The sequence below is a fragment of the Astyanax mexicanus genome, chromosome 4 (genome assembly GCF_023375975.1).
Source record: "Astyanax mexicanus isolate ESR-SI-001 chromosome 4, AstMex3_surface, whole genome shotgun sequence".
NCBI classification, from domain to species: domain Eukaryota; kingdom Metazoa; phylum Chordata; class Actinopteri; order Characiformes; family Acestrorhamphidae; genus Astyanax; species Astyanax mexicanus.
The window spans coordinates 27157958-27184053 of NC_064411.1; the positions used below are offsets into that span (position 1 = coordinate 27157958).

At 37.9% G+C, this 26096-nt stretch overlaps 2 protein-coding genes across 4 annotated transcripts in view; both read right to left on the reverse strand.

Annotated features, from left to right (window-relative positions):
• Positions 1 to 9545, reverse strand: part of pard3ab (par-3 family cell polarity regulator alpha, b) — a 228054-nt gene extending 218509 nt beyond the window's left edge. For both annotated transcript variants that reach the window (XM_049478959.1, XM_049478958.1), the window contains exon 1: positions 9418 to 9545. In XM_049478959.1, the coding sequence (XP_049334916.1) occupies positions 9418 to 9537 (120 nt within the window). In that variant the 5' untranslated portion in view covers positions 9538 to 9545. The remainder of the gene's footprint in view (positions 1 to 9417) is intronic.
• Positions 9546 to 13366: 3821 nt separating this feature from the next.
• On the reverse strand, positions 13367 to 24812 carry LOC103028464 (tripartite motif-containing protein 16). Of its 2 annotated transcripts, none has more exons than XM_007230659.4 (7): positions 24735 to 24812; positions 22895 to 23266; positions 19714 to 19809; positions 18236 to 18469; positions 17274 to 17433; positions 17131 to 17181; positions 13367 to 15922 (listed from the first exon to the last, which is right to left on the reverse strand). In XM_007230659.4, the coding sequence occupies exons 2-7, from the start codon at positions 23243 to 23245 to the stop codon at positions 15387 to 15389; spliced, it is 1428 nt and encodes a 475-aa protein (XP_007230721.3). In that variant the 5' UTR covers positions 23246 to 23266; positions 24735 to 24812; the 3' UTR covers positions 13367 to 15386. The 2 variants fall into 2 exon arrangements, with proteins under 2 accessions (XP_007230721.3, XP_022535031.2); XM_022679310.2 differs by lacking the exon at positions 24735 to 24812 and adding an exon at positions 24310 to 24478.
• Positions 24813 to 26096: the final 1284 nt, after the last annotated feature.

Consider the following 26096-nt stretch of genomic DNA (forward strand, 5'->3'; position numbering starts at 1 on the left):
AGGCTAGTAGCTAATGCTAATACTGCTCCAGCCTCAGTGATGGAGAAACTAAACTGAAACTCCTGTATAACTCTGTACTTCAGCAGAGTGGCTTTACTGCTCCTTAATACCTGAGTGGTAGAATTCATACATAAGGCACACTGGATTATAAGGAGCACTGATGATTTTTGGGAAAATGAAGGCGTTTAAGTGCACCTTAAAGTCAGAAAAATACAGTCATTTACATCAGACAGGGGCTTTTTCTGATTCACCTGTTTTTCTGTCTATGTTCTTTTACAAGCCTAATACAAGCCAATGGAGGTAGCAGAAAAGAGTCATGTGCAGAATGCATATATCATTCACCGATTGCATTTCAAAAAGAGCTAGTACTAAATGATTTTTACTTGATACTGTGATATCAATGTGTGTTTAGCGAGGGAGAGAGGCGAGGAGAAGTTGTGCACAGACCAACAGGAAGAAGAAAGACAAACTGTCAGATCTAGGGTTGCACAATATTGGAAAAATTGTACACCACAAATGTTATTTTTTTTATTTTACATATGTATATTAATATTAAATATCGCAATATAAAACAAAGCAGTGTGCTGTCTCGTGTCTGGACCGATCAAGAGCTGGATCAGCACAGAGCTCTCAAAACCCGAGGAAAACAGCAAAACAACAGTAATCACTTTTAAATGTTTAAAAGTGTGAATTCAGCTGTAACTGGAAATATCTGCTGTGCAAAACTGTGCTGGACTGAGGTGCACAGCTTTCCACACGTGTGTTTACAAGCACGTGCCCAACCATGTGGATGGAGGCCACACTCCCCCTCTCCCTTGCAATTCTCAGGCAGCAGCAGCCTGTTAATCACACAGACACAGAGACAGCGCTGTGTATCTACTTCTTGTGTCAAGAATCAAAACATTGCAACATGACATGTTTAATTTAATGGCCTTAGGTGACATCACACGTCCTGTGTCTTCCAATATATCTTCAAATACTCCATCATGCACCCCCTAGAATCTTAAGTGGTGAAGTCTCTTGAGGTCTACACAGTCAGCACATAATTCACCTGCACTACATGTGCTGAGCTACAGTTTTTACTGCCTCATAACCAGATCTGAACAGCATTAGGTCTGTGTGTAGAGTACCAGTGGTCCCTGTACTGAAGTTCCTTTAGACAGCCAAGCACAGCAGGTCACAAGTTCATGAACACACGCACATACACACCAACGCACACTCAAATCAGCGCATACATTACAGCTGTAGACTCAATAGCTCTTGTTCCCCAGAGCTGAGTGTCAGCATTTTTTAGTTTAGAGAAATAGAGAAATATTAACTGCAGCTCAGGGTTTCCACTAATTAGAGGGGTGTGCAATATTGACAAAAAACTATATCTCAATAACATTGTGTTGATGATAAACAATAATGTGCAATATATTTAAATAAAAGTATGGGTCTTATAATAGAGCATCTAAAAAAAATTAATATCATTGAAAAGATACTTTAAGTCAGTAATTCAGTTAAAAATGTGAAATTCATATTATATAGATGTATTACAGACAGAGTGATCCATTTTAAATGTTTATTTCTTTTATTGTTGATGATTATGGTTTACAGCCAATGAAAACCCAAAAATCAGTACCTCAGAAAATTAGAATTATATAGTACTTTTGGCAGTGTGCCAAGTCCTGCTGGAAAATAAAATCCATATCTCCATAAAAGTTGTCAGCAGAGGGAAGCATGAAGTGCTGTAAGATTTTGTGGGAAAACAAAACTGCACTGACTTTAGGCTTGATAAAACACAGTGGATCAACACCAGCAGATGATCAGCATGTCTCTCCAAACCATCACTGATCATCAGTAAATTTTACATTTCATTCAGAAATCAAGGGATCAGAGTCTGGAGGAAGAGTGGAGAGACACAAATTAAACAAAAAGGGAAGATGAAATATCTGAATACCACTACAAGTAATGGGTGAGGATGCCAATATTTGAGGCTTTTTTATGTTTTGTTTCTGTCATAACTTTTAACTCAACCTGTAGATTGAGTATAATCAACAGAATATCCTTAAAATTAAGTAAAAAAGCATAACCACTGTAGTACTTTTAACACCCAATACAGCCTCTTTTTACTGAATATAAAGCGAGCGGTTTAAATGTGCCGCCAGAACAGATTGGTGTCCAGTGGAATGAGGAAGTTCCAAACTCAGGTTAGTCATTAACTTTAAGTGGGTCGATTAATAACAGACTTGACTGCTTTCTTTCTTCTCACCTGGTATGTGTGACCATCACTGATCCGTACATAATCAGCACTTGCCATTAACACTGTGTGAAAGCTGCATCACAACTAGACCAAGAGGGACTGTAAAAAACTGTAAAAAATAAAGGCTCACTTCATTCATGTACACTGTTTTTCTTTACAGATAAAAGCACCATTTTGGAGACAGTGGAGATTGCAATTATGCAATATACAGATATCTATTTTTATTTTTTTTTTTACTAAAAGGCACACTAAGTTTTTCTATTAAACATTTCCACACAGGCTTGTCAGCTATATGCAAGCACACTGCGATGAATGTGAACGTATGTAAGCGAAAAACAGAAACAGATTTTTAGCAACTACCGATACTAAAAGCACAAATTTACAGTTTTTGGATAGCAGATTTATTCTTTTTATTTTCTAATTCTGTGCATTTTTTTGTATTCCATGCTTATATCTGAATTCTGCTTTTCTCACACATTCATTTTCCAAACTTTACTGAATTCATAGGGCATCGCAGGGCACTGTTTATATGTTACCTGACAATATCTCCTATATTACAGATGTTACCTGCTTAATCTTATTTACCATATATCTTGCACTATAAGGTGCACCGGATTATAAGGCACATTATTCAATACAAGTAAGGAAAAAGGGTGTCGGCCATGTTTTCCTTCTAATTCAGCAGGTCTTGCCACTGGTTGGCGAGACCTGTAAAGCTAAGCTAAGTAAACAAAACTGTAATTCTTTTCTTTTGAAGTCAAGCGAGCACTGGATGTTAATATACACAAATTTCTCTGCTGAAATCTGTTTATTTTGGTAAGTTTATGTACAGTAAGCTTAGATTTCAAGACCTTTACTATGGCTGGATGCAGCAGCATTATCATCATTAGTTAGCGGCTAATGTCGCTCAACAGAGCTACACTGAGGAACCCTGAGTGTTCCGGTAAGCCAGGGCAACATTATCTAGCAGTTTGTCCCACATAGCTTGTTTTGACATGGTTATCTTGCAGACTAAAGTCTGATGTGCTCATCTCTGAATGCTGAAAGAGCTAGCGCTTAGCTTGGTTAAAATTATTGTTTTTCAGCAACATCTACATTTTTTTTTTCTTTTTTTTTTTAAATAGCTGAAAAAAAAAATACTGCGATATCACCCCCCCAATATCTTGCAACCCTAATATAGATAAGTAAATTTATAAATATAATCATGGTGGATAATCAGTCAACACTTCTTCTAAAACTGACACCCTGTAACAAGCCAATTTATTTTAACAGGATTTAACATCAGCTTGATGCATCAAAAACAGACAAAGCTACATCTGTAAAATATGATGCATACAGGTTCTTTAAAACTGCTGCTCATTTTTTATGTTGTTTCCTATGACAATACTGCCAACAAATCCATGTTAACTATGCACTAATATGAGTACTTGTCCTTTTAGTAAGGAAAAGAACAGAGCAGTAGTGTGAGGGAGAAAGTGCGCTATGAATGGAATGACAGTAAGCTAACAGCACCAAGGACATGGCAGGACACCAGTACACGTACTCTCTCTCACACACACACACATTCATATGGATCTAAGACCACAGAAAGACACACTATACTTCCTGACTGAATCTCTCAGTACAGAACACACACATACAGAAGTAGCTAACACTCACTCAAAAGAGCTGATACAGTTTCACACACCTACCAACGACAATACATACTCCCACGCTACTGATATCTGATATACAGGACTAATATTGACATTTGATAGCTCTAATCAAGCACATTTATAATTATTGGTCGCTACAGGAAAAACCAAAAAAATGACCCATTATAATATTATGCATCCCTAATTGCACTTAAACAAACTGTGATGCATCATACTGTTACTCATTATACTGTAACCACTACTGATATGGTTAGAGTATAGACTATAAAGGCATTGGAGGTTCTGTGCTGTTAAAGAACCCAAACAAATTGTATTTAAAAGAGACACACTGAAATTCATTCATTACAATAATTCTAATAAAAACCAAACATATATTTAACAGTCAAGGACTGGACAATCAATCCAAAACTAATCAAAACCTACATTCCAAGTCTCTAATTAATGTAATTTTGCTCAATTCAATAATTGGATTTTGTCTACTAATATTTGGACAAAACTAGTGCAGCTTGTACTCAAGAAAAATGTTGTTCAATAAATTACTAATAATTCTTCCTAACTGAGATTGAATATAGGGGTATCTAAGGTTATATATCTTATCTTACACAATATACCATGAGCCAATAAAATAAAAAAAATGCATGGCAGTGGGAGTTTTTTTTTTTTTTTTTACTGTGTTATAATATCTCAGGGTAGTTTTAATGCCTTTGTAATGATAATATTTGAATGTGCTGAGTTACTGAGATTAACAGAGGGCTTTAATGGAGACAATACATGCTAGTGTAGCTCCATATTCCACAGAAAGAGAGGAAGAGAGAGATGGAGAAAGAGAGAGAGACATAGAGAGCATGTTTAATAATGTTTCATCAGTTTCAGGAAAATGAAGCCTGAATGTAAGTAATACATCAGTGATCCGGACCTTTTACACCCTTTGAAAATTACATGATTGGACCCGATTTCCGATCAAATGATTCGATTGGGGATATTGATACCGTTTTTATTTTATGCAAAATCTTACTTGATTTTGTAAAGCTACTTTTTTCACATTTTACATTTATTTTGTTGCAGTATAATATTATAATAGAGCCATATCACCCACCCTTAGTCAAACATTCAATAAATTGTGATACTGATATGAGACCATATCACCCAGTGTTATAGTCTACCATAGCTGACCTGCTGCTAACACACATAACTCAAATCAACTCTACTTTCACAACACTGAGCATTCTGGAAAACATGAGGTCCATCTACAATCCTGCTCGTCAGCTCAGCCAATCACACACAAAGCTGCAGGGCTGGTATACCAGAAACTGTTGTGTAACCTCAGAGTTACCTGAGCCCGGAGGCCATGCAGTTTGTAAATATGTTTTAAAGCCATCCTGTGAAAGCCGGAACAGACCTTTCCATTATAACGACAATCATCATGACACTCAGTTCATTCATTTGATGAGATTTCATGAAATAAAGCTTTTCACCAGCAGCTCAAAAAAAAAGGACAAGAATGTTACACAGCACACTCATCACTGCCCTGCAAAAAAATGCAGCCTGTAATTACAACAGACAAGCTGGCTTTAAATAATGAATATACTGAAGCTGACTTGTTATACATACTGGCTGACAAAGAATGATCTAGCTTAATTACAACATCACTGAAGATAAAGGTCAATTTTACGTATGAAGACTTATGCTTTAGACACTTTCACATTCATATTTTCTATGTTAATCTGGAGGGAGTGGATCTACTCAGATGATTTCTGTGTCTTGCTTTAGGCCTAAATTCACCTTGGAGCTTTGAGTCTTGCTGTTAGATGGAATTAGGCTGTGTTCCATCAACATCTGACAATTTCCCTCCAAAAATGTTATGCTGTCACACAGATGCTTAACCACATGCTTTATGATCAACACAGCAAAACAAATTAATTCCAAAGTATATGTTGTTTCTTTTGATACAAATATAGACCAAAGTAATAACTTTTAATTTAGATGCTGTATAATGCAGTGGAGAAAAGCGCAAGATATTTGAGTTTGAAAAGCAGTTGAGTTTAAGTGCTTCAGTAAAGTAAAAATTGAAAAAAAACTATTTAAGTACAGTAATGTACATTTACTTAGGTACTGTCCACCACTACTAACCAGTTCAGTTTTCTTGTACTCTAACTCTAGCTTGAAGTTATCTGTGATGAGAAAAAAAGCTGCTTCAAACTTGCTACCAACTTATTTTAGAGCTTAAACTGTTACTAAAGCTCTTCAGCTATATTGACAATATTTTTCATCACATTAGAAATACATTTTGTCAGGTGTGCTGGTAGCTGGTTTCAGATTGTCCAAGTTGGTTTATGATAGTCAAAGTGGTTTGATATGTTTCTCAAGATTTAATGGGTACTGGTGATGGGAACAGTGCTCCAGGATGCTTTGTGGGGAAAAGTTGTGTATGAAGTTAATTATCTTATCTTATGTCTTCCTGTGATAACCACAAAATGCATTTCTGTAAGATAGATAATAGTGACACAAGGTAATTTATTTATATTTAATAGCTTTGCAAAACTAGACTACAGTCAATAAACCTCCACGAGTTAGGACTTGTACAGAATTGGTAAGATTTTTACAATAATATAAAGCTTAGTCTTAATAGAGGAAATCGACTATAAATATTGCATAGTTGCTTAGTCCATAAAGTTAGCTAGAAATGTCCACAATTTATTATAATGTTAACTGTTGTATGTATTAGAATCCAGGCTTTCTAATAGGGATCCACCATGTAACTGCTGCACATTTAAGGTGGAACTATAATTAATACCTTTGGAAACAGTTCGCAGGCCTATAGCACCACAAACTCTCTGATGGGTCTGAAAGAAGATTCGGAGCTACTGAAAGAAGGTAAACCTTAGGAAATCTTAGCTAGTTAACCTAGTCCAACAATGCTCCTTTAGTCAGAGGGATATGACCACAAATAAGCCAAATATTCAAGTCTATAAATAGCCTGGAAGTGTGGATAAAGCCCTGTGTTTTTGTTTACTCCTCACTGTTAGATAGTAAGTTAGCTAACGGGTTAGTTTAGCCTAATTTATCTAGATAGTTATCCAGGCTTTCTATTGGGGATCCAGCATGTAACTACTGCACATTTAAGGTGGAACTGACAATTCGACCAAGAAAAGAGCAAATAAAGAGAACACTTTATTTTGATAAAGTTATAAAACTTCAGTAAAAGTTTAAATATGAACTTAAAACACTCAAAAACTCAAATGTATACTTAATTTGTGAATAATTCAGCAGGGAAACGGTTAGTTAACTAGCTAGACCTACCCAATCAGTAGACCAACTACAGCTGCAAAAAGAAGGTACCAAAAGAAGGTAAACCTTAGGAAATCTTAGCTAGTTAAACTTGTCCAAATGTGCCACAGACTTTAGTTAGAAGGATATGACCACAAAAAAGCTACACATTCGAGTCTACAAATAGCCTGGAAGTCTGAAGGGAGCCATGTGTTTGTGTTTACTCCTCAATGTTTAATAGATAGTTAACTAGTTATCTTAGCCTAATATATCTAGCTAGTTATCCAGGCTTTCTAATAGGGATCTAGCATGTAACTGCTGCACATTTAAGATGGAACAGACAATTTGAGCAAGAATGGAGGGAATAATGAGAGAATGAGAGAACTTCATTTTGTTACTGTTATAAAACTTCAGTAAAAGTTAAAATATGCACTTAAAACACTGAAAAACTCAAACATGTCCTTAACTTGTGAATCATTTCAGCAAGGAAGCAATTAGTTGCTAGTTAGACCTACCTAATCATCTGTGGTGGAGGAAAACCTGGTCCAAAAGTAGTCCAAATACAGCTAGTTACACACCTGTTGCAAAATGTGATTTATCTTTCTGTTAGCTGTAGTTAACTGTAATTTATACTTTTGGAAACACACAGTTTGCAGGTCTGCAGCCCCACAAACTCTCTCAAGGGTCAGGAAGAAGACATGGAGGTACTAAAAGAAGGTAACCCTAAGCTAGTTAAACTCGTCAAAATGTGCCACAGGCTTTAATTAGAGGGAAATGACCACAAATGAGCTAAATATTCGAGTGTATAAATAGCCTGGAAGTCTGGAAGAAGCCCGGTGTTTTGTGTTTACTCCTCACTGCTAGGCTAGGCTAGCTAAGCTAACTTAGTTAGCCGGGCTTTCTAATGAGTGTAACGGGCTCATTTGGACTGAAACAAAGCGCCTCACTGCCAGACGGACTGTGCAAACTCCCACAATTACGGCTTATTACAGTGCTGACACGCGGGGAAACAATGCCCAGACTGTACAGTCTGTTTAAAGTAGTTGTTAGTTAAATTACAGACTCTTATAGCAGACCTCAATCTGGAATAGCGTCCTTAAATTAGCTAACGCTAGTTAGCTAGCAGCGTTGCCACAACAGTGCCCGGGGGCTGCTGCAGGAAAGCTGGGAAATTTTCCCTCACTTTGTTGTTGGCGAGTTAGCATGCAAGAAAGCTAAACTACCTAAGATACCTGTCTAGAAAAGGTCTGTATAGTAGTTTAAAAAGGTGTAAACGCTTCTGGAGCTCGTAGTTTAACTTATACACACGTCTGCTGTTTCACTGAAGTTTTATCATTGTAACAAATTGAAGTTTTCTTCTTATTCGCTCATTTTTGCTCGAATTGTCCGTTCCACCTTAAACTTGCAGCAGTTACATGCTGGAACCCCTTAATAATAATCTTAATAGTGAGGAGTAAACACAAACACAGGACTTCTTAGCTAACTTTACAGGCTTCCATGATATTTAGGTTAACTAGCTATAGACTCGACTAAAGTCTGGAGCACATTTGTAGTTACTAATTTAACTAACCAAGCTATGTTAACTTAGTTCTTGTCCTAAGATTTCGTTTTTTCTTCCTTTTATTTAGTACCTTAAAGTCTTATTGCAGTTCAATGAGAGTTTGTGGTACTGCAGATCTGCAACATGTGTATTTTCAAGAATATAAATCACAGTTATATCTAGATAAACCCTTTAAAATAGATGTTTAAGCTAACCTAGCTTATCTGTGGATGCTGTCCTGCTAAAATTATTCAGTTTTTGAGTGCTTTAAATACATGGTTTAACTTTTTAAACACGCCTGTTGTTTTACTTAAGTTTTATATTTGTAACAAATTGAAGTTCTCTCCTTATTCGCTCCTTTGCTGCTCGAATTGTCCCGTCGGGCTCCAGCGTGTAACTGCTGCACATTTAAGGTGGAACGGACAATTCGAGGAAGTCGCCAACTTGGCAAGTTTCTCTCGTGCTTTCTTTAAGTACTTCGCCCAAAAACGGACTCACAAATAATCTGAAATGATTTTCAAGTGACCCAACACTCTAAAACCAAACACACACCCATATTTAAGGTAGAAACGAGCCGGTTTTGCCAGTCCCTTCCCCCGTTTGCCCGTTTCCCTCAATACCGCCATATTGGCAGCTCCTCCGGCTCAATGCGTCTCCAGTGTTTCCAGCGAAACGCCACGAAGGTTTTTGAAGCTCGCCGCTGGACTCACCTTGGCTATGGCTTTCCTGTACCTCATGGTGGCCTGCTGGATGAGCGTGTGGACTTTAATATTCCCATCTCCGCACGGTACCACCACCCGAGTCCTGCCGAAACACACCGTCACTTTCATACTTTGGCTTCTTCTCCCAGACCGTCCCGAATCCAAGAGGGAAACTCAGGGCTCCGGTGTGCGGATCATTAATCTGCTCGGGCTCAGACTCTTCATACATCCAAAGGTAGAGTTATTCAGACAGGAAAGGGCTTTAAACAGCGCTACAGATCCCGCCGTGCCATCCCAGCACACACTGACCCTTTGATACGTGTGTGTATGTGTGTGTGAGAGAGTGTGTGACCACCTGTTTGGGGTTTGGGAACTGGAAGAACCGCTCAGAGTGGAGGAGCACTGAGACCAGGGAATGGCTGGCTGTGCCCATCTGGTGGTGGTGTTGTGTAAAGACACACACCGGGGAAAAGATGAGATCAACACTGTCTTTGTTTACAGCAAACTAAAGGACAGTCAGTCTCAGGGACAACTGTTTCAACACTGTGATTCAACCTGAGTCACTGATTTTTTTTTTTTTAGAGGAACTGACTTATTTCAGAAGAATTCAGAAAGAAATTCATTTGGATATCAGTGAAAAGTTACTTTATTTCAGTATTTCAGTTCAAAATGTGAAACTTATACATTATATAAATGTATCACACACAGAGTGATCTATTTTAAGCGTTTATTTTTTTTTATTGTTGATTATGGCTTACAGGCAATGGAAAAACTCAAAAATCATTGTCTCAAAAAAAAATTGTCCAAGTCCAATTGGTACTTTTTAGCAGTGTGGGCAGTGTGCCAAGTCCTGCTGGAAAATAAAATCTGTGTGGATAGCCAGAATTTTTTTACAATACTTTATGCTGGTAGTATAAAAGCAGTTTCTTAACCCTGGTCACTACCATTAAAAATTGCATGTTTTCCACAGGATTGAACTGATCAGCTAATAAACAATCCTTTACTGAGTTTACCTGTTAAAATATTTTAGGCCTGTATGGACCATAAATCAATCATTATGGAAATCCAGCAGTGTATTAGACACATTATACCACCACTTATATTTATTAAAGTGCCTTTAAAGCAGAGAAAGCTCTAGAATATGCATAAAAGTAAGACCAAAGTAAGACAGCATGTCCTTAGTAAATACAGGGATTTCAGGCAAATCCAAATATTTTTTTTCTGTTTTATGTGTTTCCCACTGTAATTGTATATGTTTGAGCAACTATACAGCAACTTATTCAATAGTGTGACAATGTTTAAACAAGTGTGAGAAAAGTATAAAGAGAAAGAGAATGCTGCAAAATAGATGTATTTATATAGTTCAATGGTAGGGTTAGAGTTTGTCTAAAGTATAGATGTGTAGAAGAGAGGGTAAAGCTGGAGAGAGAGGAAATGTGGAGAGAACTGAACTGATCAGGTCTGAACTGATCAAAAGAAAGAACAGGTTAAGAGAAGCAAGACTTTGCATACAGGATATATGAGTAATTCTTAAAGAGTATAAATAGTGTAGCCCCCTTTGGACTAATAATTGTTAAGATTTCTGTGAATGATTTGTTGAACAATGCTTGTAATGTAAACGTAGCATTTGTTGGTGGACAAGAGATATCAGAGTGGAGACTGGGACTGGCTGTCTGTGTCCATCTGGAGGTGGTGGTATGTAATGACACACTCTGCACAAATAGCAAATAAAGCATGAAGTGGTGCTTGGATCTTTGTGAACCCTTTAGAATTTTCCATACTTATGCAACAATTTGAGCTAAAACTTCATAATTTCATAGAAGTCATCAGAAGTACATAAATAGATAAGCATTTATCTATTTCTGACAAATACCACCCCTTACCCCCACCAGGTGTGTCCTCCAATAGAGATCATGCCAAGAGTGTTATTCACAAGGTCACAAGAGAACCCAATGTAACTTCAAAACAACCAAAGGTTTTCTCACACTGGATAATGTTAATGGTCATGAGAACACCGTCAGGAAATCAATGACCTACAGTGGTGAGCATGGCAGGGCTGCAAGGTAAAAAAAAAAACACTGCTGCTCTTCAAAAAAAGCATTGCTGCTCATCTGCAGTTAACTATATATTACATAGAGGAGCCAGAAGGCAACTGGAACCATTTCCTTTGGATGGATGGGACCAAAACAGATATTTTTGGTTTAAATTAGATGTTTGGAGAAAGGAGAACACTGCAGTCCAGCAAAAAAAAAAACCTTATCCTATCTGTGAAACATGGTGGTGGTAGTATCATGATTTGGAATAGTTTCAGAGGGTGTGTAAAACTGATAAATCTAACCACAGTTTGGTTCATGATGACAGAGCAATTGTTGTGTCCCAAAGTAATTCTGGTAGGTTTAAATGTGTGTATTTGATACACTATGTGGACAAACCTATAGAGAACCTGCTCCTTCATTATTTCTTTTGAAAGTTTTTTTTTTGTTGGAGTAACTGTCTCTATTCTCCAGGGAAAGCTTGCCACAAGATTTTAAAGCATTCTGTTCAAAAGTATTGGAGCTCCATCATTCTAGAGAACACAGTTCCACCGCTCCTTATCTCAATGCTGGGGGACTTCATAGCTCTCTATTAAGCCAATAGGTTCATGGTTGTCTGCTTAAGACAGTCCTCCTCTATTGGTAGTATAAAGGAGCGATGCATGGTGCAGCCCTGGTGTGCATGTGCTGCAGCTGTTCTGCATGTCTGGATCTCATCTGGCTTTGGGTTGGGTTTTTAGGGCAGGGCTAAACAAAGCACCAAAATAGAACCATCTAGCAGGTGGCATTTACCAACATACACACACACAGCGGTCTAGATTACGAGGCCAAGGCAGATGAGCGTGGAGGTTTTAGTGGTGCAGCTGAGGGATTATAGAAGCTTTTGATCTATACACAGCAACAATGACCTCACAGCATCATTTAACCAACACAGCGCTACATTCAGCAATAGTGTTCAACCACCACCCAACCGCTCACCACAATCTGTGCAGTAAAGCTCTGAGACCTACACTGCAGGGTACAGCTCACTTTATGCATACTCACACAAAAATGCAATATGTGACATATTCTGTATGTCCCTATTTCAAGAGAGGTGTTATCTGATAGTAGATATATTATTATCACGTATACATCCTATGGACATGTGCAGATATTTTATATGGTATTATATTTTAAATTCATAAAGTATTTGCCCCCTTACAGATTTCCTTTGATTTTACTTCTCAGGAGTGGCTGGTCGACCAAAATTATTTGAAAAGGGCATGAACAACTCATCCAGGAGGTCACAAAAGAACCCAGAACAACATTAAAAGAACTGCGGGTCTCACTTGCCTCAGTTAAAGTCAGTGTTAATATTTTAATAATACGAGACTGACCAAAAAGAACATCATACTGAATGTAAAACATGGTGGTGGTAGTGTGATGGTCTGGGGCTTGCACTCACACTCACTGACTGATCATATGATGCTATTCTGCTCTTCCAGTTACTAATTGTTTACACCTGGTCTGTCTTATATAAATACCCCTCTGTTTGCTGTGTTTCTTGACGAGTATTGAATCTAGTTATTTAGCTGTTCTACAATGTGTTTCCTATGTTTATTGCCTTTGTTACCGACTTTTTTTTTGTTTCTGAGTACAGATTTTTGCTTTTTCCTACTTTATTGTTTGTTTTTGTTGCTAAACCATCTTAATATTTTGACCACTCTTTTGCCTTTGCTCTTTATCTACTGGATTAACCATGTATGAGTCTATGTTATCTGACTACACTCTGGTATGTTGTTTATATTTTCTGCCATATTGTTACTGACCCTGCCTGTCCCATACTACTCCTGTAAGCCTAGCTCCTTTATAAATACACTGTGTGTTTGGTATCTGCGTGTGTCTGTCGTGTGTCCGGCCTGTGTAACAGAAGAAGGAACACATACTGCATTCTCTGGATCATAAAGATTTTATTTATTTATTTATTTATTTCTTTAATTGTCGTACAATCCACGGTACAAATAGAAGTACAGTCATACTGCATATCCAGCTTGTACAAACATCGTTTTCTGCATTTCGAATGGTCCAAACTGTTCTCATGCTTTAATTTCTACATAGCATTTTAATTTTTTTTAATTATTGACAAATATCTCAGAACAATCTTCCTCTGTGTTTTTTTTTATAATACATTAATCAACCTATATAATAGTGTTTTAAACTACCAGAAAAAGTTTTATAAGCTCAAGAGTCTTGAGAAACTTGACTGTAGGTTAGTTTTTACATTATTACAGCTGCTCCTTTTACATCCCCAACACTTGCTGTCCATCAAGCTTCAGATTTAATTTAAAGAGATTTCTACTTTGTTAGATTAGGTCTTATTCACCAACTATCCTTAAGAAGAAATGTCTATACCCACTTCACACAGTTTAATTATTTGGCATTTGTTCATTATACAAGGACAACGGGATGTGCAAACAATTCTGCAGTTTAAAACATATCATTAATTCCCTTTGTAAAGGTGCAGTAGATGGTAATGATGGTGATGAGCAGTGTCTGGCTAGAATTGTCCATGTGAACAGACAAGCAGCTTCCACTGGACAGGGGAAGTCAGGGGACATGATAGTAGTTCCTGTCCCATGACTATTGTAATGCATGTCAGTATATAAATCTGGTGTTCAGCTTTCCCTTTGTGTTATTTTTAATACAAAAAAAAATCTCCATTTAGAATGCTATCTAGTTCAGGACTATAATTTAACCTCCTAAGACCCGGACTTTTGCTTGGTGTGCATTTTTTATTTCTGCTACATATTTAGGATTAGTGGAACCTAACAAGTATAAAAACTAAACTTTGTATTTGTACAGGAAGTCATTTTTGCAAAAAACAATGTCCTCATATGGGACATACATTTTACTTCCTATTATTGCAAAGATTTGTTAAAAAAAAGGCAACCTATATAAGACTAGTGATATTATTGTACATAAATAAACTAGTTGCAAACATAAGATTTGATGATTGAATTTTTACCTGGCCCATGTTTCTGTCTGGACTGGCTGTAGAAACCTTGGAGTGGGATTCCCACCGTCTTGCTTTCAATCGATTGAGTGTAATGTTGTTATGTGACCATGTTGTCATGTGACCACATATGACGACATTACATTTACATCACATACTTAAAATTAAGTATACCATGGTGTTAAGAAGCAGAAATGCAATGTCGTCATATGACAACGAAGGGAGGTTAATCCATGTCCAGGAAAGAACCAGGCCAATGATGTATTTTCTAGTATTCATATAAATAATAATAAAAAGAAATTAACCCCTTAATACCTTATTACCCCTTATTCTCTACATGATGACACACAACACACTATGACTAATAACTGCCCAATAAACATTCCACAGGTTAAAATTAAGGTCAAGGAAACAATAATATTCAGATACAAGTGACAGAACTACTATACATCTTTCTGGGTATACTTCTATTACTAATATAGAGACAGAGTGCATTTAGGCCACGCCCACACCCTGGGGGAAAACAAGACAGCTTCTGCCGTTCCTTTTCCTTGTGTTAGTTTGTTCTTATTTAGTTTGTAAAAGGCTTATAACTAAACAGCTTTTCCTGTTTAAAATTAAGTATACCATGGTGTTAAGAAGCAGAAATGTATCTATACTTCTACCTGAGTAATGAATGCCAATACTTTTTACATCTTTGTTTCCACCTCTGAAATCTATTACTCACTACTTTCCAGTCATCTTCTGGTTAGTTTAGCTTAGCTGTTGTTGATATTTTATGTTGAAGCTGTTTAAAGACACAAAGAGACACAATTTCCTTCTTGACTTCTATTCAAATTTAGCATAATGATTTCCCCCATGTGTGGCATGGTTTCCTTACAATGACCAACAACCTTCTCTGTCTCTATGCAAGATTTTTTATATATAGGTAAATGTGAAGCACACACAGTAATCTATACTTTAGCAGGTGGACACAGGGTGAGTTTGGACCCAGGCCACACAGTAAATCCGGCGTACAAGGGCTCGGTGAACTCGGCCTGCACTTTGTAGAGGAGGATCATCTTGTCAGCGATGCTGTAGAAGGACAGAGTTCCGGCGCTGTAATCCACGTACACCCCTATCCTGGAGGACTGGTTGGTTTTGGGGATGTAGGTTTCCTTGCTGTGGTGTCTGAAGGCGTACCTGAAGGGCGAGCAGTACAGCCTCCAGGACTGCTCGCTGCAGCCGAACCAGCACTCGTTCCTGCCGCCCTTCCTGGGAATGCTCTTGTAGGACACGGCGATGTTGACGCCGTTGGTGCCGGCCCAATCCACCTCCCAGTAGGCTCGATCAGACACTACTTCCTTGCACAGCACCTGCGGCCAGTCGAAACGCTCCGGGTGGTCTGGGTAGGTCAGGTCCCGGTCATTGTTGGCCACAGTTTTGTTAGAGTTGGAGAGAGCGAGGCGACGGTAGGCTGTGTTGGTGTCCAGGTTTAGATCACGGAAATCTAGAGGGAGTAAAAAAATACATCAGTAGATAAAGCTGGCTATTTTACACTGACATCATCACAACATCTGTTAATGCAACCAACATCTCCTGAAAATCAACAATACTTAAGTTACTTATCACTTATAACTTTTAATAGATTAATAGTATTAAATGTGTTGTTGATTTGCTGGAGTTTTTTGGTGTGGGCACTGGTGGCCAGTAGCATTATAACACCATGTGATCAATGATAGTATGAGTAACTAGCCAGTTACAGCCTGACAGCTCGAATACAACTCAGCTCAGCTACACCATGTAATACAGACGCTGGTCTGTTCCAGCCAAGGCTCTCGGTCAGTCACTTCATTCATAACACCTTATCATGATATAGTAGAATAACTACTAAGAACTGTTGAAATTGGTGGGACACTGTAGACGGGAAGACAAAAAAATTGATGTAAAATAGATGGGGCTCTTTTGGCATTGAAGCTTGATGTTAATCCAATGTTGTTCGGTTTTTAGAGTTGGGCTACCATACATGCCTCATATGGGCATCTTATTACACATACATATCTTGAACCTGCAACAAATTTTGGGACAGTAAATCCTTTACCACTTTGTAATGTTGTCATTTATCTTGCAACATTTAAAATACCTTACTTTTTGGCACTGAGAATACCAGCTAATGACGTTTTTCAGGTGTTTTTTTCCCTATTCTTCGTAAAAACCCATCTTAAGATTTGAAATAGTATGGGGTCGTTATATATTTCATTACAAATTTCTCTACACAAATTTTCTATTGAGGGCAAGTCAAGACTGCAGGCAGGCCAGTCCAGTATTCACAACCTGTTCTTCCTTAGCAAATTCTTTGTAATGTTTGCAGAAAGTGGTTTGGCATTGTCTTGATGAAAAATGCTTACACATCTCTGGAAAGATCTCAATATATTTCTGCATTAAAGCTGCATCACAGAAGTGTAAGTAGAAGTTGTCTATACCATGCCAGGCCCTGGCTTTTCGACTAGTAGCTGATAACAGTCTGGATGGTCTTTGTCAAAGGTCCAGAGCTAACAACATCCATTTCTTCCAAAAACATTCTATAACATTTCCAACGTGTCCATCCAAGATTCCAGTAGAAAAGTGGATGCTGCTTCTGTACCAACTCATTGATTTGGGGTTGTATAAATGTGTGTGTGTGTGTGTGTGTGTAAATGTGTGAGTATTGTAACTTACACTGCAGGACCTCGTCTCTTGTCATAGGTGTGAGGATCTGGATTTGTTTCACTGTGAAAACAACAAAATGCCATTATAACACCAAAAAAAATTGTACAGTGCTTGACTGTCAGTTAAAATACAGAAACAGTTTGAAACATTACCTCTGTTAGTTATCTTCTCAATGTCCTCTTTCCAGAAGTCATCCAGACGCCTCTTCAGCTCACTTATAGATTTAGACACGTCGTCAAACGAGATGACAGAGCTCACCGTGATGGTGGGCAAATCGGACGAGCCAGGGGGGGCACTGAGATACACATAACGCTAAAAACAAACAAACATATAAAAATGACTTTTGTGCAATAATAAACAATATATATATATATATATATATATATATATATATATATATATACGTATATATATACACGTATGTATATATATACAGCTTTGGGGAAAAAAATAAGATACTTAAAAATTTAAAACCTCTGGAATATAATCAAGAATAAGATGGATGACCACAAGCCATCAAACCAAACTGAACTGCTTGAATTTTTGCACCAGGAGTAAAGGTATAACGTTATCCAAAAGCAGTGTGTAAGTCTGGTGGAGGAGAACCAGGGTTATTCCACCAAATATTGATTTCTGAAATCGTAAAACTTAATTAATATGAACTTGTTTTCTTTGCATTATTTGAGGTCTGAAAGCTCTGCATCTTTTTTGTAATTTCAGCCATTTCTCATTTTCTGCAAATAAATGCTCTAAATGACAATATTTTTATTTGGAATTTGGGAGAAATGTTGTCTGTAGTTTATAGAATAAAACAACAATGTTCATTTTACTCAAATATAAACCTATAAATAGCAAAATCAGAGAAACTGATTCAGAAACTGAAGTGGTCTCTTAATTTTTTCCTGAGCTGTAAATGTCTCTACTCTCCAGGCTTTTTGCTACTTTCAAGGATATTGAATAATCACCACTCACCTCGCCTTGCCATGAGCACACTGGCCAGTATTCAACTTCCCTCACAAGATAACACCTCACAAATTATACAGAGATAGGAGTTCCCAAGCCGCACTGCTCTCCCATGACTTTTGGAACTCTGCTGCAGTGCTAATGGACGTACCTGCAGGAAGTGGATATGGTCGTCGGTGAGTGACAGCTGCTGCAGTTCCTCATCTCTCTTCCTCAGGTCAGCGATCTCCTCCTCCAGCTGCTTCAGGAAGACTTCAGCCCGGCTCACCGCCAACTTCTCCTGAGCCTTGATCAGATCCTGCACCTCAGAGCGTCTGCTCTCGATAGCACGGATCATCTCGTTAAAGATCTTATCCGTCTCCGCCAGGGCTGACTGTGCACACCTCTGTAAATCACACACACAGGATTGTCTGGTAAACAGCAGAATTCCTGCTTCCATCTGTTACAGCAAGTTATCCAGCAGCCCCAGACCATCACACACACTACCACCACCATGTTTTACATTCAGTATGATGTTCTTTTTCTTAAATTATGTATTAGCTTTACGTCAGATGTAACAGGAAACACAGCTTCCAAAAAGTTCCACTTTTATCACACCAGTCTAAAGAATATTTACTCAAAGTTCTGGAGATCATCAGGATGTTTGTTGGTAAATGTGAATCGGGTGGTTGTGTTGTTTTTGGTCAGCAGTATTTTTTATCTTGGATTCTCTCATGGAGATCATTTTCACCCAGTCTCTCTTTCTTATTATTGAATCATCAACACTGATCTTAACTGAGGCTGTTAGTGAGACCTGCACTTCTTTAAATGTTGTTCTGGGTTGTTTTGTGATCTCCTGGATGAGTTCTTCATGCCCTTTTTGAGTAATTTTGGTCGGCCGGTCACTCCTGGGAAGGTTCACCAGTGTTCCATGTTTTCTCCATTAGTGAACAATAATGAACTGTCACTGTGGTTCTCTGGAGTCCCAAAGCTTAAGAAATTATATTGTGGTGTTTTTTCAGACTGATTGATGATCAATGACTTTGTTTATCATCTGTTGTTGAATTTCTTCAGATGGGGGTATAATAATGTGTTACTTTTTGAGATCTTTTATCTGCTTCATGTTGCAGACAGGTTCTATTTAAATGATTTCTTGATGTTACAGGTCTGGCTGTAATCAGGCCTGGTTGTGGTTAGTGGTAAAATTGAACTCAGCTTTCCAGAAAGTGTGATTAATCACAGTTAATTTATGGGGGGCAAACACTTTTTCACACAGGGCTAGATTGGTTTGGATAGTTCTAGTTCTTTATCATAATTTAAAAAGTGCTTTTTTTTATATTTACTCTGGTTCTATTTGTCGGATATTAAAGTTTGTTTGATAATCTGAAAAATGTATGACAAAAATGCAAAAACAAAAAAACTTATGATTATTAAATGTGATTATATATCACATTTGCATAATATGGGTGAATTATTTTTTTAGGTTGCTTGTTTTAACCACAGTTTTTACTGTTGCAGGATTCTACTGCACTGCTGCTATGTATGTTTATTTGTATACATTGTATGAAATTGTTTGTAGCTCCAAAGCAAAACTCAACTTTCTGGTGGTGAATCACAGACAATCCAGAAAGTGCTCTGCTCTGAACTCACCTTGTGATTGTCCACAGCCCTCTGCAGAGCGTCCAGCTCCTTTTGACGCTCCATGATCCTCTGCATGGATTTCTTCTTCGGCTCTCCCAGCTGGCTCTGTAAGATAAACACGATTCAGCTGAGCAGAGTGAATATTACACGCATGCTCATCATGTATGACAGAAATAGCTATAGACGTTAGTATAGGCCAGTGTGGGGCACCGACATCCAGTGCACTTAGAACTTTAGCCTGTTAACCTTTAGAACTTCATTTATAAATGCATTCATTTATTCAGTCTTCATAAAAATATCTGGACCTAAAATTACATTTTAATGAGGCATACAAAGACAATAGTAAATGGTGTTTAAGATATCTGCCTCTTTCATCCTTTGTTCTAAGCAAAAGTAAGCCAAAAAAATCTATGGGCAGTGATGATAACATTGCTTGATATAGATATGGCTTTGCCATGCTGGCCAACTGGCTTATTCATTCTGTTCAACCAGCTTGGTCATGCTGGTCAAGTGCCTTATATATATTGGACAGTTGGCAAAGCCATGTTGGTCAATTGGTATTCTCATGCTGGTCCACTGGCTTAGTCATGCTGGTCAACTGGGCTTAGGTATGCTGCTCAACCAGCTTGGTCATGTTGGTCAACTGGCTTAGCTATGCTGATCAACTGGGTTTGTTCATGCTAATAAAGAGACTTAGTCATGCTGGTCAAATGGCTTAGCCATGTTGGGCAGATGGATTAGCAATGCAGGTCAAGTTGCTTTGTCATGCTGGTCTGCCGGGCTTAGTCATACTGGTAAAGCACTTTACATATATTGGTCAACTGGCTTAGCCATATTAGTCAACAGGCTTAGTCATGTTCATCAACTGGGTTGAGTCATGCTAATTAACCAGCTTGGTTATGCAGATATCTGCCGTCTCTTATCCTTTGTTCTAAGCAAAAGTAAGCAAAAAAATATATGGGCAGTGATGATAACATGGCTTAATATGGATATGGCTTAGCCATGCTGGCCAACTGGCTTATTCATTCTGTTCAACCAGCTTGGTCATGCTGGTCAAGTGCCTTAGATATAGTGGACAGCTGGCAAAGCCATGTTGGTCAGTTGGTATTCTCATGCTGGTCCACTGGCTTAGCCATCCTGATCAACTGGATTAGTAATGCAGGTCAAGCGGCTTAGTCATTTTGGTCTTGCTGGTCAACTGGCTTAGCCGCATGCTTTAGTCATATCGTTCAACTGGGCTTGATCATGCTGATCAACTGGGCTTAGCCATGCAGTTTAACTGGCTTGGTAAAGCCAACTGGCTTAGCCATGCTGATCAACCAGTTTAGTCATGCTGGTCAACTGGGCTTAGTCATGTTGGTTAACTGAGCTTAGTCATACTGGTCAACTGTGCTTAGTCATGCTGGTCACCTGGGCTTAGTCATGCTGGTCAACTGAGCTTAGTTGAGCTGAGCTGATTAACCCGCTTGACCTGGTCAGGAAGGCAGTTTTTATCAGCAGGGATGAACAAAATGTTGGATTATAAAAAAGGAGATGCTATACATATCACGGTAACTCGGTCAGGTATGTTTCCAGTGCAGTAATAGCATCACTACCAATAGCAGGACTACCATATTCTATTTCCTGGTGATGGGTGATAACTCGATAATGATTGATGCCTTTTATTTATACTCGCCTGCCAGAACAGTCATAACCCTGCAGGCTTTTCCAGAACAGACCATTCCACTTAGATTCAACGTTCTCAAGTTAAATGTTACTGAGAAAAAACTGCTTTAACTTAAATGTCTGCCTAGTTAAGCATCAGAAATGATGTAAAATGAACATTTTGACAAGTTAATATTATAACTCAATATCTACAGAAATAAACCTGTGAAGATCGTGGTTAAAAGCTGATGTACAGTACCGGTCAAACGTTTGAACACACCTCTTCTCATTTCATTTGTCTTTTTATGAGTTTCTACATTGTAAATTTAATATTAAAGACTATAGTAAAGCTATAAAGCAACATATGCAGAATTATTCTGTAATTTCTTTAATTGCTTTAATATTCTAGGTGTGTCCAAACTTTTGACTGGTACTCTATGTATCGAATTGAATATACTTTATATGGACACAATTTTTAGGAATTAAGTGTAGTAAAAATGTTTGTAAAAAATATTTTAATTTAATATGCATAATGAAATTGGTCCAGGTCGGTATTATTTGCAGTATTTAACAATAAAGAATTTTCAACATGTCATGATATTAACAAAGACATGTATCCTCAAGATTGGTGTAAACTGTATTATGTTCAGTACATATTAATTGTATAGATACTAGTAGATACTGCATGTCAAGAATCATGAGAACAGATAAAATTGTTCTTTTGCATGAATCAGAAAAAGTTGTAACAATTTACTTCAATTTGCCTTATATTATTGCATATATGGCATTATGCCTATTGCATGGCTGCATTGTGACAAAACAATATATTGTGCAGCTCTAATGAACATGAACATCATGGCATTCTTAAATAAAAGCATATGTACAGAATGTACAGAAATATAATCAATACTGGAGTCTCTAATGTGCAATTTAGCATAAGATTAGAATAGAACAGAGTAGAACAGAACATAATAGAATAGAGTAAAATAGAGTAGGATAAATTAGAGTAGAATGGAATAAAGTAAAATAGAGTATAATATAGCAGAATAAAGTACAATAAATACAATAAAATAGAGAAAAATAGAATAGAGTAGAATAAAATAAAGTAGAATGTAGTGCAATAGAATAGAGTAAAATAGAGTATCTCTGAATTTAGCTAGGCCACTTGTACCACCTATTCAGCTGTATATCCCCCATCACAACACTAGGAGGGTGAAGACTAGCACACGCCTCCTCCCACACATGTGAAGTCAGCCACTCCCTTTTTTCTCCCGCTGATGCAGCACACTAGGAAGAAAGCACAGCGACTCAGTTCTGATACATCAGCTCACAGACACCTTGTGCTGATTGACATCATCCGTTGGAGTGATGTGGGAAAAGAACACCATCTACCCATGCAGAAAGAGCAAGGCCAATTGTGCTCTCTCAGGGCTCCGGCAGCTGATGGCAAGCTGCATGACTGGGATTCAAACCAGCGATCACTCAGCACCCCTAAAGTGTATTTTCATGCACTCTGCAATCAGCTACTGTAATTTTGATTTCACACCTGTTTCTCTGTCCTCTCTGCTGCAGCGGAGACGATCTCGTGTCCCCGGTGGTTCTCCATGGTGCACATGAGGCAGATGCACTGCTGGTCGGAGCAGCAGAAGACCTCCAGCAGCTTGTCGTGCTGGGAGCAGATCTTGTCCTGAAGGAAGCCCGTGGCGTTGATGACTTTGTGCCTCTTTCCGGCGTGCAGTTCCTCGTGGAGGTCCAGGTGCAGCGGGCAGTATGAATCCAGACAGTTCAGGCAGGACTTTACCGCCTTCTGCTTCTTCCCGATGCAGGGCCCGCACTCCACGTACCCGAACATAGCCAAGCTCCTACTGCTGCCCGCCATGCCCACGTCTCCAGACATCTCCAATCAAACACTGATTCACTGAAAAAAATCACAAACAACCAGGAATTACCATACAGTTTATTAACTTTCTAAGATACAGCACCAGCCAAAAGTGTGGACACACCTCCTGATGAGTGTCTTTGATTTTACCAAATTGAAAAGCTCTGGAATAAAATCAAGAGGAAGATGGATGATCACAAGCCATCAAACCAAACTGAACTGCTTCAATTTGGTAAAATCAAAGAAACTCATCCTTTTTAAGTGGTCCCTTTTTTTTTACCCAGAGCTGTATTTTAGAATTTACCAGAATTAAAGTTACTTTACAACAAGTATTTGCTCAGTTTTGAATATGAAAAATTTGCTGCACAAATTTGCAAAAACCTGAATATAAATCACTGAAGCAGATTTGTCCCTAGACAGGGTATTAAAGTGTAGTTTAGTGTTGGATGAAAAACTACTGCTGCAAATACCAAAATCAGAAATTTGCACCAGAAGAGGTCTAAATTTAGGATCAAATTTTCTATTTGCAAAACTTTACTAAACAAAGAACTAAAGTGTAGTTTTTTTTATCCAACATAATAGACTATAAAGTCAATAATAATTTTTTTTGATTTTCAAATGTTAGTACTAATTAATTGTAAATGTATAATTAAAATGCATTCACACTCAAATACACATTCTACATCTAAATGTAATTTAAAGCACATTTAAATCCAATGTTTTGCTGTTCCTGCCATTGTGAAGTGATAAGAGGTGACAACAGGGTGAGAGGTGCAGAAAAACATGCATTAGAACAAGAGCTGAGGCCACGGGAGGTAGTGATGGAAGGCATGAATAAAACAATTGTTGATTGGTTGATTAATAAAAAAAAACATGCATTAAGTTACAGATTGTCAGAAATCAGATTCAGAAATTTGCACCACAAATGTTTAATACTTCCTACTAGAAATGCTCAATTCTGAATTAGTAATAAAATCTAAAATCTATGGTAGACTTCATCAGAATTAGAATTTCATGAAAATCAGAATTTTCATGAATTTTCATCAGAATTTCATTAAAAATAATTGATAACATTGACTTACAAGGTTATTTCTGTTACAGAGTTGAGCCAATGTAGTGTTGGGAGTCTTGCCCAAGGACTATTATTAGTGTAGAGCAGTATAGTCACTCAGACCTGGAATTGAACCACTCTCCCACATGATGCCATAGCCCACTGGCAAGGGGTAGTGTTATCCACTGTGCCACACCACCCACAAGCCCAACATAAATGCAAATAAAAAAAAATGCACCAGAAAGTTTTTTAACAGTTCTGCATTGGACTAAAATCTATTGCAGAACTATCTAATAAATTGCAGCTTCTGAAACACATGCAGTCTTGCACTTGTTAGTAAAGCAAATCAGTCCTAAAAGCGTATTAGATTTTAGTTTAGAGCTGAATATCATCCACATATCCTTTCTTTAATCAGTCTGAAGAGCACACAGAGAACAAGGCGCAAACACGACTTACAAGGACGAGACGCCACTCAGAGTCTGAGAGCCTGAGCCTGAGGGATAAGTTTAGTTTCTTCTGAAGAGAGAGAGAGAGAGAGAGAGAGAGAGAATGAAGCAGGTGGAGATCATGTTTCAGCTTGGGAATGTGCTCAGCATCGAGATATAAATAAAACTCGAGACCCCTGCTTCTTCCCTCAGAGATATAAGCCCCCCCAGCACATGATGCACACCAGGGGACAACTTTGGCGTGAGTGAAGGTGTCAGCATGACCGTGATCTGAAGCCCCTAGTCCTCTAAGACATGTATGCTAGTAGCTGTTAGCATAGCGGGGTAATATACCGTGGCATGCTGAAGCCTTAGCAGCTCTTAGCAGCTCTGGTGCACATTTCTCTTACTATGAATAGATCAGTAATTAGAATATAAATGGATTTTCAAAATTAATAAAGAGAAAATGTTTAAATTCTTTTTTATTAAAGGCAGATTAATGTATTATTTTTGTTTCATACAGTTTTACAGTTTTGTTCAGACTTTAAATGGGTTAATTTTAACATTTGTGTCACAGCAAAGTCAATCAAATCAAATAAAATTTATTTGTATAGCGCTTTTTACAACAGGTGTTGGCACAAAGCAGCTTTACAGAAACATGATCACAGGACAAAGAATCAGGCAAAACATTAAACATAGAAAATACAGAATACAGAACCCCCAGTGAGCACAGAGGCAAGGAAAAACTCCCTCTGAGCTGCAGGAGGAAGAAACCTTGGGAGGACCAAAATTCACATTTAAGCCATTGATTATTTTCCTTTTTCTTGGGTTTATCTGCTTTGAGATCTACTGCTCTGCAATTGGGTTCTGCAACCTTCTGGGCTGGAGAGCTACTGCTCCCCAACCCCTTACAAAGGAAGAGATGGAATTAGTTTTGACTGGATTTATGTAAAACAGAGAATATAAAACACTATCAGAGTGTGGCTAATGACTAAACTAAAGGTAAATTTAGTTAAATATCTTTTTCCACATATTAAATTAACACTGAAATCATTCAGACTATAAAGGAACACATAAGAAATCATGTAGTAACTTAAAAGTGTTAAACAAACCAAAATACTCTGTGAGGATTATTTAGGTGCTCTTATCTGTGGTGCTGTTAATTTGTGGTTTCTGCTGCTGGTAACTCTGATTAACTTATCCTGTACAACAGCGGAAACTCTTGCTCCTCCTTTCCTGAGGCAGTCCTGATGAGAGCCAGTTTCATCATAGCATTTTTGATAGTCTTTGCGACTTCACCTGAGGATACTTTCAAAGTTCTTGAAATGTTCGGATTGACAGACCTTCGTAAAAAAAAGTATTTTCTAAAGTATTTCTTTTCTTTACTTAGTTG

Bases quoted from the DNA above. Each gene is read 5' to 3' on its own strand.
- LOC103028464 (XM_007230659.4), bottom strand. From the start codon at position 23,245: ATGTCTGGAGACGTGGGCATGGCGGGCAGCAGTAGGAGCTTGGCTATG. The intron at 17,434-18,235 runs GTACGTCCATTA...GTTTGTTTTTAG, and splicing joins ACCATATCCACTTCCTGCAG to CGTTATGTGTATCTCAGTGC. The intron at 15,923-17,130 runs GTAAGTTACAAT...TACTCCCTCTAG, and splicing joins AAGAGACGAGGTCCTGCAGT to ATTTCCGTGATCTAAACCTG.